This window comes from Thunnus thynnus, chromosome 12, assembly GCF_963924715.1.
Source record: "Thunnus thynnus chromosome 12, fThuThy2.1, whole genome shotgun sequence".
Classification (NCBI taxonomy): domain Eukaryota; kingdom Metazoa; phylum Chordata; class Actinopteri; order Scombriformes; family Scombridae; genus Thunnus; species Thunnus thynnus.
The window spans coordinates 6,660,413-6,675,691 of NC_089528.1; the positions used below are offsets into that span (position 1 = coordinate 6,660,413).

Consider the following 15,279-nt stretch of genomic DNA (forward strand, 5'->3'; position numbering starts at 1 on the left):
GTATTTCACCAGGTTATCTCATTTGGAGACAGAATGATAAAGTAGGACTGACTTGGGACAAAGAAAAATTGGAATGGTTAAGATTTTTTTTAGGACCTTTGGGGGGTTACGAGTGGTGTGCTGGTCACATTTCAGATTCACACGGCAAACGACTCAGAATAATTCAGCCACACAGGAGGCCCTGGCCCATTTGCTAATGCACACTGACAGTCTGAATCACCATAATAGGGGACTTGGTCTCTAAGTGATATAATTATTCGTAGTTTTAGCACTAAGTGCTTCCTTTAAAACCTTATCCACACATTTGGTAAGAGGGAGTGATGGAGACTGGGAGAGAGAAAAAGAGAGCGATGAAAAGCACAAGGAGACCAGAGAGAGAGGCGAGCTTTAGCAATCAGAAAAGATCAAATCTTTTGAAGAGGTCTGTGCTGATGAATTACATATTAACTGTTAAATACAGCGGGCGGGAAAATGTTTTCATCTGGAAGGAACATGACAGTGCTAACATTTGTAGGCCATGATAATACCATGCTGCACACACTCAGCGAGGAAAAAAAAAAAAAAAAAAGGATGTGCAGCATGGTTGTTGACTCCCATTTCCTCAGATCAAAGTCAACCAAATGTATGGAAATAGCCTCTAATCCAGCTATAATGGATGCCTCACACACAATGGCCTCCTATGGGCCCTCGCCTGTCTGGTTGGCAGTAATAGCACTGTTGTTGTGAGGGGCTTTGAGTGCTGCAGAGATTGGGAAAGCACACAGAATACAGCCACTCACTGCAATACACAACCGTGTGTGTGTGTGTGTGTGTGTGTGTGTGTGTGTGTGTGTTTTCAAAAGAGGAGTGGAGAAAACTATCCGTGCCTGATATCTATGATCTACCACTGCCCATTTCAAGAGGAGATGGGGCGACACAATAAAGCACCAAACTCACTGCATTCAAAAAGGAAAGATGGAAAGCATCAGCATAGAGATCAAGAAACAGTCAGGACTGTCTGACACAAAGCTGGGCATTATGGGAGCAGAGGGAGGAGGAATTTCCATTAGAAGTGAAAACGAGTGAAGTGTTCAAAATATTGCAGATGTTGAACTTAAAAAAAAAAAAAGATAATCACATTACTTTAAGACTCTTTAAAGTGGCTGCTGTATATAATGTTGTGTACAGTGTTTGTATGCACTGCTGTGTCTGTATACAGTATGTCTACTAAATAGTTTTCACAGTGCGAGGATCCCCAAAACTGGTTCCAGGGTATTTGCTCCGCCACGCAGATCAAAATGAGATGTGACCACAGCTGATTGATGCTGTGCAGTGTAAAAGGTCAAATCTAATCTAATTGGCTCTGAGAATCCCTGATCTCCTTTCAATGTTACGCTTTACTCTCTGTGACTGCTCTGTGACCGCTCTCTCAGCAGACAACAAAAGCCTGACAGATAGGAAGACATCAAAACACTCTTGTTAAAAGGAGTAGTGCGGCATTTTATAGGCTAAATATGAGGCTAGAGCCAGCGGGCGATTAGCTTAGCTTAGCATAAAGACTGGAAGAAAGGGGAAACGGTTAGCCTGGCCTCAAAAGTTGAAAACTATTTTGATAACTTATTAGTAATTTTTTCAAGCAAATATACTAAAAATTCTCTAGTTCCAGCTTCTTAAATGTGAGACTGTATGTTTGTATCAGATAAGTGAATATCTTAAGATTCTGGACTGTTGGCTGAACAAATCAAACAAATCAAAGGCATCACTGCAGGCTCTGAGAAGCGGTAAATGGCATTTTTCACATTTCACAGATCAATAATCGGCACATGAATGAATAATGAAAACAGGCGTTAGTTGCAGCCCTGTGTCAGATATTGCTCGTAAACTTTACAAGTGCTGGTTCCAGTACTTGTTAAGTACTACTCCAGTACTGGTTTCCAGTTTTTATGCTAAGCTAAGCTACTCACCTGATAGCTGTAGCTTCACATTTAGCGTATACCCGTGAGAGCGGTGTCAATCTTATCGTCTCATTCTCGGCAGAAAAACAAATAAAAGCATTTTCTATAATAAGCTATGTACAATTCAGTGGGTACTTGGTCGCTGATGTGTCCTTTCAAATTGAATGACTGGATGGTTTAAACGTTTTTGATTGCTGTGTTGTGTTCTCTTGCTAACCGGCCCCATTTGCTGCTGTTTCTGACAAGGACTACATAGGACCCACAGCCTGAACTAATGAACTATCCCTATAAGCTTTAAAAGTTCCTCTGTTTAATACCTGGAGATGAAGAGAGGAGACACACAGACTGAGACATGAGGCTTGAACAAGAGTTCTGCTTGAATGAGTTCTATCCAACCATCAAGTAATCAATATACAGAGAGTGATGCTGCTTATTTTCCTCTCACTCTTTTCCTCTAAAAAAAAAAAAGAAGCAACGAACATGTTGCGGATCAGTAAAATGAAGACAGCTTTTAAGTTTTAATCTGGGGTAAAATGACTCCATTGGCAAGACGGTTGGGGCCTGAACTTCCTCAAATTCAAGACTAAATCTTTGATGTGACGAGTGGAGAAGCCGAGGCTGCCACATGTCCATATGAAGAGTCACTTCCTGTCCCAATAGGTCTAACCCCAAGAGATTTACCTTTTTGTTTTTTTGAACAATGCTACCTGTCACTGCTTTCCTCCCCCGCTTAAGTCATCCTGGATTTCCCCTCTTGTCATGTTCCACGCCACAGGCCCAGCTTTTTTTTTTTTTTTTTTTTTTTTTTTATGGAAATGCCTCACAGAATCCCATGTGGGATGCGTTATGAGATTATATTACACGGAAAAGTAATATAGTAGTTCCAGCGGCGTACAATACCAGCAACCTGACCATGAGACAGAGTTTGATTTGGGTCTTGGATTTGCATTTCAAATACCTCCTTCTCCTCCATGTCTGTCCATTTCTCCCCAACATTTGTTAGGCAATTACAACCAAACGAGGATGTAATTGTCCGGTCTGCCAGCCTCAGCTTTCTCTTTCAAGTGCAGCCTCTCTCTGCCTGTCCATGAGACAGCACAGGGGGCCAAATGTGTACAACTACCATGGTAAGCACACACACACACACACACACACACACACAGAACCAATAAAAGACAGGTGTGGGGACAGTGCAATAACCGAATACAGCGGGCTGTCAGCTTGGAAAGCTAAAAGGACAAGGCCAGCATTGATCTCGGCTGATAATTGCACACCCACCACACAAGGTGAAAGCACTAAAGGTGGAGGAAAACACACAGACCGCCTGGTATGAGGACAGAAGTAGTAAAAATGTGTGCTCTGAGTTTTATCTCGGCACATGTACAGATACACACAACCGTCATACACACACACACACACACGTTATAACTGTTACACAACTGTAAAAAAAAAAGAAAGGAGCTGCTGTTGTGGGACGGAGCTGAGCAAACAGTACCAACGGCAAAGAATGCCATTTTTGCTTGCTACTGCAAACAAGTCAGGAGTGGAAATGGCATAGCTGAAGATGGCAGCAAAAAATGTGGCTGAAACACCTGAGGCCAGGTGTAAACACACACACACACACACACACTTACACAAAAAATGGAAACAATGCTGGAAATACTGAAGCAAGAAAAGGGATATAAATCTGTTCAAAAGAGAGTATTATGTGAATAGTTAAACTACAACACTTGCGTTTAAAAAAATATTCCTACCCGTTTTCTTTTCATCTCAAGTGTGTGTGTGTTCAGAACAGCCGTGAACATTTTGCCTTCAGCCGCGTCATACTGAGTCTGTTTAAAGCATATGCTGGCCTTTAAGGCCTCAGTGTGATTCAAATGGAGTGCTTGTCAGATAGTTTAACAAGAACTGACTGAATTCTCTGACAATTTGAATGTCGTCTAAGACAGCCGTTCCCATTTGTATTGATACATCACATCTCTCTGCTCTCTATGTTGCCCCACCTTCATGTGGCCATTCAGTACAGGTAGAAACACTTTTGTTTTTAGGTGAGATAGCAGGTTGTACCAACTAGTTTGCTTTAAGCATACTGAGAACTTTTGTAATCTTGTGCGTGCACCCTCAAACCTCAGCAAATTTGTAACATGGCAGTGTGAGGCCATTTGCACCATTGATTGACTGGTTTCAAAACACACCAGCAACCGCACACTATTTTTAAAGACAAGGAGAATGAGGAATCACACATGCTGCCTTTGTGAAACTTTTGGTCCACTGTAAGAGATAAGAGAAATGATCCTGCAGCCTTTTCTGCAGTTAACTGCATTAATTAATGAAATAATTAATTTGAAAGCATCTTACAGTCTCCTGCCTGTATGTACAACAAACTGATGGGGAGGCAGAGTGCTCCACTATGTTATTATTAACGTCATGTCTCCAGCAGTGGAGAGCAGCCTCTCTGCTGCATCGTTAGCTCCGGGATAAGACATCATTGTCCAACATGCTGAGCGGCTGCAGGGTTTTTGAGGTGAACAGCACAGAGTTATTTTCTTCACCTCAGAGTTGGTTTAAGTTGTTTAATGCTACAGTGTGTGTTGGTCAGCTGCTCTCGTTTGTTACTGCTGGAGTTCACTGCTCTGTTCCGCTAACGTTAGTCTCTGAGTGACGGTGTAGAAAGTTCACAATATACTGAACGTTCGTCTCGTAAAAAGTAATCAATCAGTCGTTAAATCAAAAAAACGCCTGGAACCGCTGCATTTTTTGAAGATGAACTTCACGATAACTCTAGCGTGTGTGCGTTCAAACATCATCACATGCCAGAATTTTCAACAAAAGGCAGTGGCCGGTAATACAAAGGCAGCCCGCCTTTGAATCACATAGGCAGGGAAAACCCGGCACACAGGGGTCTGACCTCTGAGAAGTTACTCATGGTTGCCCAGAAGAACATGAGCAAACATCCCGCTAGTGTGGAAATGCAGCAGAGCCGCACTCCCAGAGCGTCAACCTCAACTGTCTGACCTCTTTCTCATTCAACAGTGTCGTGACTGAGTCTTTCCAGCTTCCCCCTACTCCTACTGTCAAAATCACTAACACTTCCTCAACCAGCAGCAGCCTCGCACATCAACCGTGGAGGAGACAGAAGGGTAGAAGGGAGGTAAAAATAAAAACTTTAAGATCTCGCTTTGCCCGACTAACAGCCCTTTACTATATGGGAGCCTACAGACAGAATATGATTAAAGAGCAAGTCATCTTTTAATGATGTAAGTTACAGAAACTGAGGGGGAGGGGGGAGTGTGTGTGTGCGTGGAGAACATAAAAGAGCATGAAAGATAGAAAGCAGATGAGGAGTTACATATAGGCTGAGTGAAAAGCAGATAAAGACATTGGAAAGGAAAACAGAAAGAGGACAAAAAAGAAAAGTTAAAGACAGGACAGAGACATAAAGACATGGATGGATAGATGAAAACTGAGCTGTGTCAGTGGACCTGCTCCTGAGAGTCGAGTGAGGAAGAGAGAGATGGGAGATGAGGCAAGCGAGGATGAGCTCACCGCCTCCTTCTGTCTTTTATCGCAACGCTCTTGAGCAACCAAAGATTTACACCAGAGGCTCATGAGCTTTTCCACAACAAGGAACCCCGCGGCCATTCTGCCAGGAAAGTACATCTGAGGAAATACTGGCAAGACCAACCAGCAACACCCCCCCCTCCATACAGAAAGTAAAAACTGACTATAAATGAACTTACAAGAAGTAAACACAGCAATAACAAGTAGGAACTCCATAGAAACATCACGCTAAAAACAAACATCCAAATAGCTTCTACATTACATACTTCATTGTGGAGTTTATCAGATTAGTGTTTTTTTAACATTACCTGCATTAACAATCACTTATGTGGTCTTCACACTGTTCAATAACGTGGCAGGCAGTACAGGATAGATGCAGTGCTAAAAGGCTAAATCGCACAGAAAATTAATTGGTTGTACAAAACGACGAAAGGCTTCCTAAAGGCATCTAAAGGCTTCATCGTGACCTCTGAAAATTTGTAATTGGTATTTTTTTGATTTTTTTCCCTTCATTTTATAAAATAAAGGCTTGATCTATAAATGGAAACAACAATAAACTGATTGATCAATAGTAACCGTAATCAGTAGTTGCAGCCCCAACTAGACGACGTGCAATGATGCAACGATTTCTTTGGCCTCTTCTGAGTCTCTGCTTGGTTTGACGGTAATTTACGAGGAAAATCGTGTTAATTATTTTCACAAATCATCATGTTAATCTATGTTGGAATTACATATTGAACATAAACAGTCACTTCTATGGTAATTAAAAGAAGGATTGGGTATTGTTTGGAATTTTAGTGTACTAGTGACAAAATTACACTTTTTGCTACCTTACTTTTATACAAAACTTTGAACTTTTCATGTGATGAATGTAATCTAAACATGAACTGACTGTCTAACAAATTTTTGATTAAAATCTGGAAGCGTTTGGTCGCAGAATAAGTACAGATAAAGTACGAAACTGACCATGTGTTTGATATTCCAATTTTTGTTACGCTTCAAAACCTTGCTATCCAAAAAACGTGCTCATGTTCGATACCCAGTTCTAATTAAAGGACCTGTTTTAGGACCTTTTAGATTTCTCAGGGCCTCAAACATTTGAAGTAAAGACGCCCCACGGTGTTTTCAGCCCACTGACTGGCTGTCCCACACAGTTTAATCCTGTTCAACTCTGCTGCCTCGCTTTGTCAGAGTCACCAGTGCTTCAAAAGGCGTCAGGGACCCATTACAGCTTTATGTAACGTTGTGGAGACGGGGACGTGCTTGGAACGCACGCACACACACACACACACATATCCCCTCCCACCCCCCCCACCCCCCTTTCTGTGAACAAGGGGTTTTCTACAGCTGGGTAACAAAGCATGACCCAATAATCCCAAAGCTTGACTCAAAACTAAATAACCCCCCCCTTCCCTCCCTCCACTTATATCCCTTCCTCCCGCTCTCTGAGGACTTTATAAGGGGGCTTTTGGTTGCACGTGTGTGTATGTGTGTGTGTGTGTGTGTGATGTGTTTAGGGGGGGTTACAAATACAAGCACGCTTAGCTTTGATTATTCTAATTATGACTTGGAGCTACGAGTAGATTATTATGAACACATGGGCTGATGAGTTGCTGATGAGCTCACGTCCCTCAAATCCGTCGGTGTTACCGTTAAGGGAGGCTGACAGACAAAGGCCTTTACTCACAATATACAACGGGGGGTGGAGGGCATCTAAGGGACATACCAGTCCACTCATTTTTTTTAAAACTGTTGACGCTCAAGCAGATGTCTTCAAACATTATCAGTTTGGCGTTCAGTACGAAAATGACTTTCATTATGCAAACTTTTAGGGCAATAAAGATCAGCAGCACTCATACTAGTTAGAGGCAAACTGTAAAGAGTATAATTAGGGGTCTTCTGCTTTAAAAATGTCAATCGTCCCAAAACTTTGTCAGGATCATCTACGTACTTCACTGATCTAAAGGTATCAAGTAAATTTCGATACGTCAGTCTGTTTTGAAATTCTACATTTTTAGACTCGTGTCTTTAAGTTCAATTTTACATAAACGCTCATAAATCAAAATTGGTTTAAGTGATTCTAACAAAACTTGGTGCACATGTTCGGATGCTAGGTCTGAGCTTCGCTACACAGTTCTGGGATATTCTGCCACTAAGGTGCGCCACAAATACGAAAAGTTTTTATCTCATAATCGGCTGCATGGATTCATAAAAAATTTGGTTGGCACCATCTAGGGTGATGACTCAGTCGATGGATAAAATTTGGTAATGTTTGAATGAAGTGGGCATAGCTTATTACAACAAATCTAAATTTCTAGACACATCACATTCAAAACTTCAAAAAAAAATAAACAAATAAATTGCTTGTACGTCCAAAAGAGCTGAATTTTTTTCAGCACATCAACTCAATTGTGACAAAAGTTTGTCTCACTGCAACTTACGGGAAATTCAAAAGTCCGTCACTCTGTATTGTTCAAAATATGTAAAATCAATAAACATTTATATCTCCATAACTCTTCATTCATATGCTACCAAAATTGACACAGACATTCTTTGGATACTAGATATCAAGTGTTTCAAATGGTGTTCAGATCGGTCAAACGATGAGTCCACAGTGATATTCAATATCTTCCTGTAATTTGTACTGTATGCACAACATTTTTCATTTCATCTCATTTTTAAACAAATTTCACCAAAATAACGATGATACACTCGAGAAAAGCGGGTTGATGTGTAATTTCTTTCAGAATTGTATCCCCAACAGTTAAATTGTTGCACAGTTTCGTGACATCCCTCTCTCTCTCTGCCTTCTACTTGTGAGGTTTGTTTGGCTTCCTGGCTCAGGAGCCAGTTGGCAGGGTTGGAGAGGGCATCAGGAAACTACTTGCACCTGGTTAGTTTAATCCTCAGCCTATTGGGTGGCTTCCTTCTTAACCTCTTTCTCTCCTCTTCCTCTCAAGTCAGATAGGTCAAATGGCAGCAAAAACTGTAAGATCTAGAAACACCAAAAATTGGCAGGTGGGTCGCAAATCCCACCCACTGCTCAGGCAAATAAAATGACACTCATTGACCTGAGGTTGACGCTGTAATAATCAAGTTTACGTTTTCGCAATTATCTCAAGAATGGCTTGGCTCAGAGTCAAAATTCTTTCATCATTTTAATCTCTCAAGTCATCTGCATCTGGCCTTCTGCTCTGAAAATGTCAATTTTTGTGATTTTTTGCAATCTTGTGGGACTCTGATTATTGCTGCTTGCGGCTATATTTCAACAAACTTTCTTCCTGTATTTAAAATATCAGTGCTGATGCAGCTTCTTCAACCTTTTTACTCATCAAAAAAACCCCAAATGACGCATTTATCCAACTGCTTTTACGTAAATGAGATTTTGGGTTGATCACATTTGTGTTCTTTTGGTTGTTGCAACAGCAGGAAACGGTTGTCCTCCTCCTCTCCTCAAACAGTCCTAGTCTGGTCTTAAACTCTCTGTGACCCGGACACTGAATTTGTTAAGTCCTGCAGAGTAGAAAAGCAGATCACAGAATTCCCCTCCCTAGCACCAGATCCCATAGTAATTACCTAAAAAAAAAATGAAAAAAAACAAAACAAAAACGAGCAATTCCTGATCTCGCTAACTCTGGACACACCGATTCAGAGAAACCAGGACAGATACGAGTATAAAGACGAGCATGAGTTTATAGGAACAGGAGCTCCTGCTGTGCTTGTGATAGCTGTGAGGGGAAAAAAAAATTATCTCATGATAGCCTGGCTTTTGAGATCATCACTTTAGTGTTTTCAGTGTTCTTTGCTGCATCATGGTTGTGTAATTTCAGTTCCTGAATTGTCCAAAACTGGTTAATCTTTATCAATCTTTAGGACGCCAGTGGAAAACAGACGTTTCAGTTCCCCAAATGTCTCAAACAAAGACAAAAGCTGACTGAAAATACAGCATCAGCCACCCCAACTTGAGACTGATGCAGACACATGATGACTGTCTGGGCTATAAAGCAACATGCGCTTAAATAAATGGTATATTTACACCGAAAAAGGAAGTTTGCTTTGGTGTATAAATGTAGCTTGCAGCCATATCTAAACAATTTATACGTGTATCAAGCTTAACAGCAGTTTTCCACAGAGCCATTCCCTGAGATATAGGCCATATTTCAAACCATGCATCATCGCCCCGCAGCCTTGTCTCATTCCTAATCACTCCCCTGCAAATTCCTATAACAAAGTACATGAGGCACGTCCATCTCGCCTTCTTGAAGACAAGTATTGCCACTATTTTAAGGGGTGATTATATTATGTCAAGTCAGGTGAGAGCAATCTTAAGACTATCATTTACAGGTATGCAACACGATCTGTAATGAGTGCATTGTGCATGAGTGTGTTGCCCAACCTTTCTAAATCCAGCTGTGAAAAAACCAGACAAAGCAATTGTTCTGTTAAGTCAGTCACTAAACCTTTCACAGCAACTGGTTCCCATGGCCCACAAACTGAAGAACAAGCCAAATCTTATCTTGATTGTCACCCAGCTATTTAGTGTTTTGTTGACAGAAAGACAAAACCATGTGCCTGTCTGCTATGACTGACCTTGGTAGGGGAGGGGGGGGGACTGGAAACGATTCGCTGGTGAGGCAGGTAAGACTGGAAGTGTTTGCTTACAGGTTTTGTTTTGACTGTTTAAATTTCAACTAGTTTATACCAGATGGGATACAGCTTGTTTAATCACATATTATCTATCTTGACACCTCTGATGGGTGGCATATGTGTTACAAAATCTTTTTTTTTTCTTTTTTCTTTGCTCTGTAGTTGCACAGACCAGCATTAAAAGATGAATCACACCAACAAAAACTGCTTTACCAAGAGTATGTGGGAGTACCAAGTTGATGTGTTTGTAATGACAGGAAGTGTTAAAAGTAGGTCATCACTTCTAACCTGTTCAGACACACTTAAATTAAATTAGGTTTTACAAACAATACTTGAATATGATACATAATTTAAGGCCTGTAACAACCTTCACCAAAACTAAAGTCAGAGCTAATCTGACTTAACTGATTGTATGAAGGTGCAGCTGTAATATATCAACTCAGACACAAACTTATCAAGCCCAGACTGCAACAAATCTCACCGAGAACAAATCTCACTTTCATATTCAGAAGTCTCACATTTCATTCAGTTATGGGGTGGAATCGATGAGCATTTGTAAGATGCAATTAGATACAGCAGTCACACAGAAACGCACCAGCCACAGTTTGCAGCTCCCCCCCCCCCAGATACCTTGGAGCAACATGAAACCCCAGACAAGCTCCAGTGGCTCTTACACCATATGGCCTGAGAAAAATCCCCCAGTAACCATAAAAGGCTGTTTTTTGGGGGGTTTATTTTTTGTTTTTTTGTTTCTTGACTATCCATCGGTTTCATCTCATCAATTTCCCTGATGTCTGAGCTCATTTTGTGGCTGTGTAGAGCCGGGGGTATGAAGCTAATGAGAATGTGAGTGGAGATGGAGCTTTGCGGAATGGCCCTTTGTTTGGAAACAGCCTCTCTGCAGCGCTGGAAACGCGAGACGCTTATCGATCATTTCAACTGGAAGCCTTTTGTGTTGCAAGCCACTGAGAGGCTGCGGGCAAACGCACAAATAAAAGGCGATTTAATGTTATATGTGACTACTGAGGGCTTCACTTTAATAATAAAAAAACCCAACACAGACACTACCAACATGTATTTTCCACGTTGGTGGCGACTGCGCTCTTTGTCCGGTCCGACCAGCAGCAGCAAATAAACAAAAAACTGTGGGGGATTTTTTTCGGATTAACGTTGGATTAATCATAATAAGAGACCCAATAACCGCCTTTGTTCTTTGCGTAAGCCACCCCCAACCGATGGTGAGTTCAGAAAAAACGACTTTTGCAACGGGGAATTCACACAAACAAAAATAAAGCCCCAGCGCTGTAACGCTGGGTCCTTTTGTATCCGCGTCTGTCAGCCCTCCTCCTCCGCGCCTCCCCCTGCCTCTCTCCGGGCTACAGCTACAGCCAGCTCCGGCCGTCGACGAAGAGCCCCGGAGAGGGAGAAAAGTACTGATAGTTGCCGAAACACGGCTTCCCGTGTTTTACAGTCCCATGTACAGCGAGTCGGAGCTTCAACAAGAAGGCAAAACTGGGCAAAGACGCAGTATACAGCAGTAGGGCTACAGAGCAGTGAAAAGCCCTTTAATTTTTAAACAGCAGCTGGTCGGCTAATAGCGAGCGACCTTATGTTTGCTTCCCCTTTCGCAGAAAGGCCAGTGGAAGCTCAGAATTTGACAAATGTTTCTTTGGGAGCTTTTAAACTACAAAAAACCCACACACATACACAGAGACCCAAGTGTTGTCATAAATAAACCGAAGACAGATGCTTTGCATACTTTCCGCGATAGCAGAGAAAACTTCCATCAATCATCCCCAGTGAACCTCCAGCCGCAGCAGCGACACTCGCAAACAGTCCACCGGGTTCAAGCCAAAACTGCTTCACTTCGGTTTTTGTCAACTATTCCACTTACCGACTTGTAAAACGTTTTCCACACAGCCGGTCTCCAGCAGCCTGATGCCGCGGCGAAAAGGCAGTCCGTCTCCCGTTCCCACCGCTCCGGCTGCCCCCACGGTAGCCGCCGTACCGGCGGTAGATCCTCCGCCACCCCCGGTGGTTGTAGCTCCGGACCCTGTACCCCCAGCCCCACCGGTAGCCGCCGACGGACCCTCCTCGCCGGCCACTCGGCACTGAAACGAAGAGTACATGCATATCTCCTTTTCGTTACGGGGAAAAGACCAGTAGACGATGCGGCGCTGGACAGGCTCCGGGATCCGCTCGAAGCGCTCCTCCACTCTCTCGAAGGCCCACTTTTCCGCTACTGCTTTAGCGGCGCAGTCCAGAAGGGACTCCGGGGAACGGTACCGGGAGCTGGGCAACCCGCTGCCGTGGCCGGGCCCCGGGCCGGGACCTCGGGGAGCAGGGCGCAGGCAGGGTCGCTTGCTGGCCGGTGGTAAGGAGAGGAGAGGATGCGGCTGTTCTCTGCGTCCTTCCGCCATGGCGAGCCGATCAACACTGACTACACGGACGGTGTGCGGACACCGAGCAGCAGCAGGAAGCCGATTACTTACACACACACACACACACACACACACACACACACACACACACACACACACACACACACATTGAGAAGCCAGTGTCAAAGCAGACAGGATCTCAGGCAAGACTTCCGATCACAAATTTCAAAATTAACTTCGTTATTTACAAACGTGTAAACTGCTGATGGCTACCAGTAAGAGTGTGACTGACATAAGACTGAGAAATTTGGGCCAAATATCCAGCAGCAAGAAGAACCACAATTATCTGATTGTTTGTTTCATGTGAGTAAAATGCGAATGCTGTTTGTTCGCTGTTTGCAGAAATTCCATTGAAAAGTCTGCAAGAAAAGATGTTTGAAATTTCACTTGAAGGTCGTTTTTACTGTCTACGGTAAGTCTGTATTGTATTGCATGCACCATAGTTCTGTACTTCATATGTTTTACATCTCACATTCATACATTGCTGTATGACATTCCTATTACTGGTGCATTAAAATTATGAGTGTTAATTTAAATACCCACTTTGGTATCTTCTCAGTATCTTTAATTTCACCATCACTGATCAATAAATGTGTCACTTTCATCACATTTCTAAATATCTGATTTATAGGTTTATTCAAATAGATTTGAATAACCCACCCCATTCACTCATTCACCATAACTACATCACCCTGCCTCACACTATTTGCATCATCTTCTATTTTTTATTTCAGAATTTATTGACCAGTTGAGTGAACAGATTTTATTTCAAGTTAAAGCCAGTTGTTGTATACGTTCTAGTGTTAATGGGAGCAGCAGCCCTCACACTTGGCTAGTTTACCAATAGTACATGTAGGAGTTCAGTCAGAATGGGCTGGGGTGTGCAGCTGCTACCTTTACCCTATTTAGCTGTTAATTTTAGTTAGAACAAAGATTTAACTACATTGTATTACTCTTTCTTTGGTTAATGCAGTAATAAATAGTAAAACAGATGCAAAACTATCATTTTAAATTGTAGCAAAAACCATAAACATTAACAATAATCCTCCTCTGTCTTTCTTCTTTAACTATCAATCTGTCATCTCTCTGCCGTGCTTCTTTATTCAGCCCCAAAGGAGGAAAAGTGTAGAAAGACCATGGCATGTCAATATAAAGTTGTTCAGTTTTTGTGACCTTTATTTAACCATGACATGTTTACTGAAAATTAAGTGACATATTTCAATTACACGCTGCTCCACACTCACACAAGATCAATCTCTCTCAGTTGGACGTTGCTGACAATTCTGACACACAATCAGCTTTATAGTTCTTCATTCCTGTTACTGTATAATTACTTTGATGAAAAAAAAAAAAACTGTTTAATATTTAATCGTAACTTCAACTGGTTGCCTTTTCTCTTATGTTTCTTCTCTTTCCTTCTGTTGCAGAAATTAGAAGATAATGCTTTGGAGATGACGTGCAGAATGAAAAGTCAACAATAAGAGTGGATTCAGGTGCATCTTGATCCTCTTCAGCCTCTGTGGCCACTTTGCTCTTTAATGGTGCTACCAGTTGTTCCTCCAAGGCCCGTGAGCTCCACACTGCTGCAGATATTTCATCATCCTAGTGTGGGCCTGTTCTGGCTCATCTCCTTCTAGCTTCATCTTCCTGAGTCCCCACAGCCTGATTTTCCAGCTGCAGAAACTATAGCTACCATTTTCTTCCTTAAAGTCCATTTAGGCCTTTAAGAAAATGGCACCAATGTCTTTTTCTGCTGCTATTTTGTCAATAGAGCGTTTGTACTAAGAGCCCTCAGGAAAGCTTCAGTGTGTCCCCACAGACAGTCTGGCAGAGGATAAAAGCATTTTAAAAGACAAATGTGGTCCCAAGTGCTAGTTGATATTGATACTGACAAATGTATTTCATACATACTGAAATTAAATCATTTACACTGTGTCTAAAATGTGCAGAAATCCTTTGGCACCATGTACTTAGTTTGTTGAAAAACACTTATGGTAATAGTGAGTCTTTTATTTTAAAAACCAAATGTGTTAATTTCCTGTCTCTTTGGCTATATGTCTGTGTGCCTTGATGCAGCTGAACAGGAAGAGAGAGCAACAGAGAGAGAGAGAGAGAGAGAGAAGATTGATTGGAGGTGGAAGATGTTACACATCACTAACCCACACAATAACAAAACCCTCCAGTCTCTGATCAGCATGACATGCCAGCTCTCTTACATTCAAACAATGCTATATTATTTATGTGACTGTGTACCAGCCATTGATGCACAAGCAATCATATGACACAATGCACAAAAACAAGGCAGATAATGAGTAACAGTAAAAAGAAAAATAGAATATATTACGTATATACATACAATACTCCTATTGTAGTTTTCCTGTAATTTGTTGATTCTGTGAAATGTATTTTAAGATCATTAGCTGTTCTTAAAAACCAATAAAAAAACACTTTCTCACTCCCGCTCTCTTCCTTTTGACATGACAGCAAAGTCCTTGACATGTGCGCATTTTACATTGAAGCAAGTAACGATCCCAACTCATCCTCATGAATAACAAAGTTACTGTTTTGCAAATTAAATTCACACCATTATGTGCCCTATACATATCAATTACCCCAGGTCGGCAAATACACATTCATTTGAATGGATGCCGCACACACTTCTGTCTGTTTCCCACAGCAGGCTGCAGAGGCTTTGG

General features: G+C 41.9%; 1 protein-coding gene and 1 long non-coding RNA gene across 3 annotated transcripts in view; one reads left to right on the top strand and one right to left on the bottom strand.

Annotated features, from left to right (window-relative positions):
• The window catches only part of zswim5 (zinc finger, SWIM-type containing 5), a 69,747-nt gene extending 57,185 nt beyond the window's left edge, over window positions 1–12,562 (bottom strand). For both annotated transcript variants that reach the window (XM_067604998.1, XM_067604997.1), the window contains exon 1: window positions 12,037–12,562. In XM_067604998.1, coding sequence (XP_067461099.1) covers window positions 12,037–12,562 — 526 coding nt within the window. The remainder of the gene's footprint in view (window positions 1–12,036) is intronic.
• LOC137193683 (uncharacterized) lies at window positions 10,506–15,042 on the top strand. Its single transcript, XR_010930873.1, has 3 exons — window positions 10,506–11,380; window positions 12,926–12,995; window positions 14,011–15,042. It is a non-coding gene; the product is annotated as an uncharacterized lncRNA (long non-coding RNA).
• Window positions 15,043–15,279: the final 237 nt, after the last annotated feature.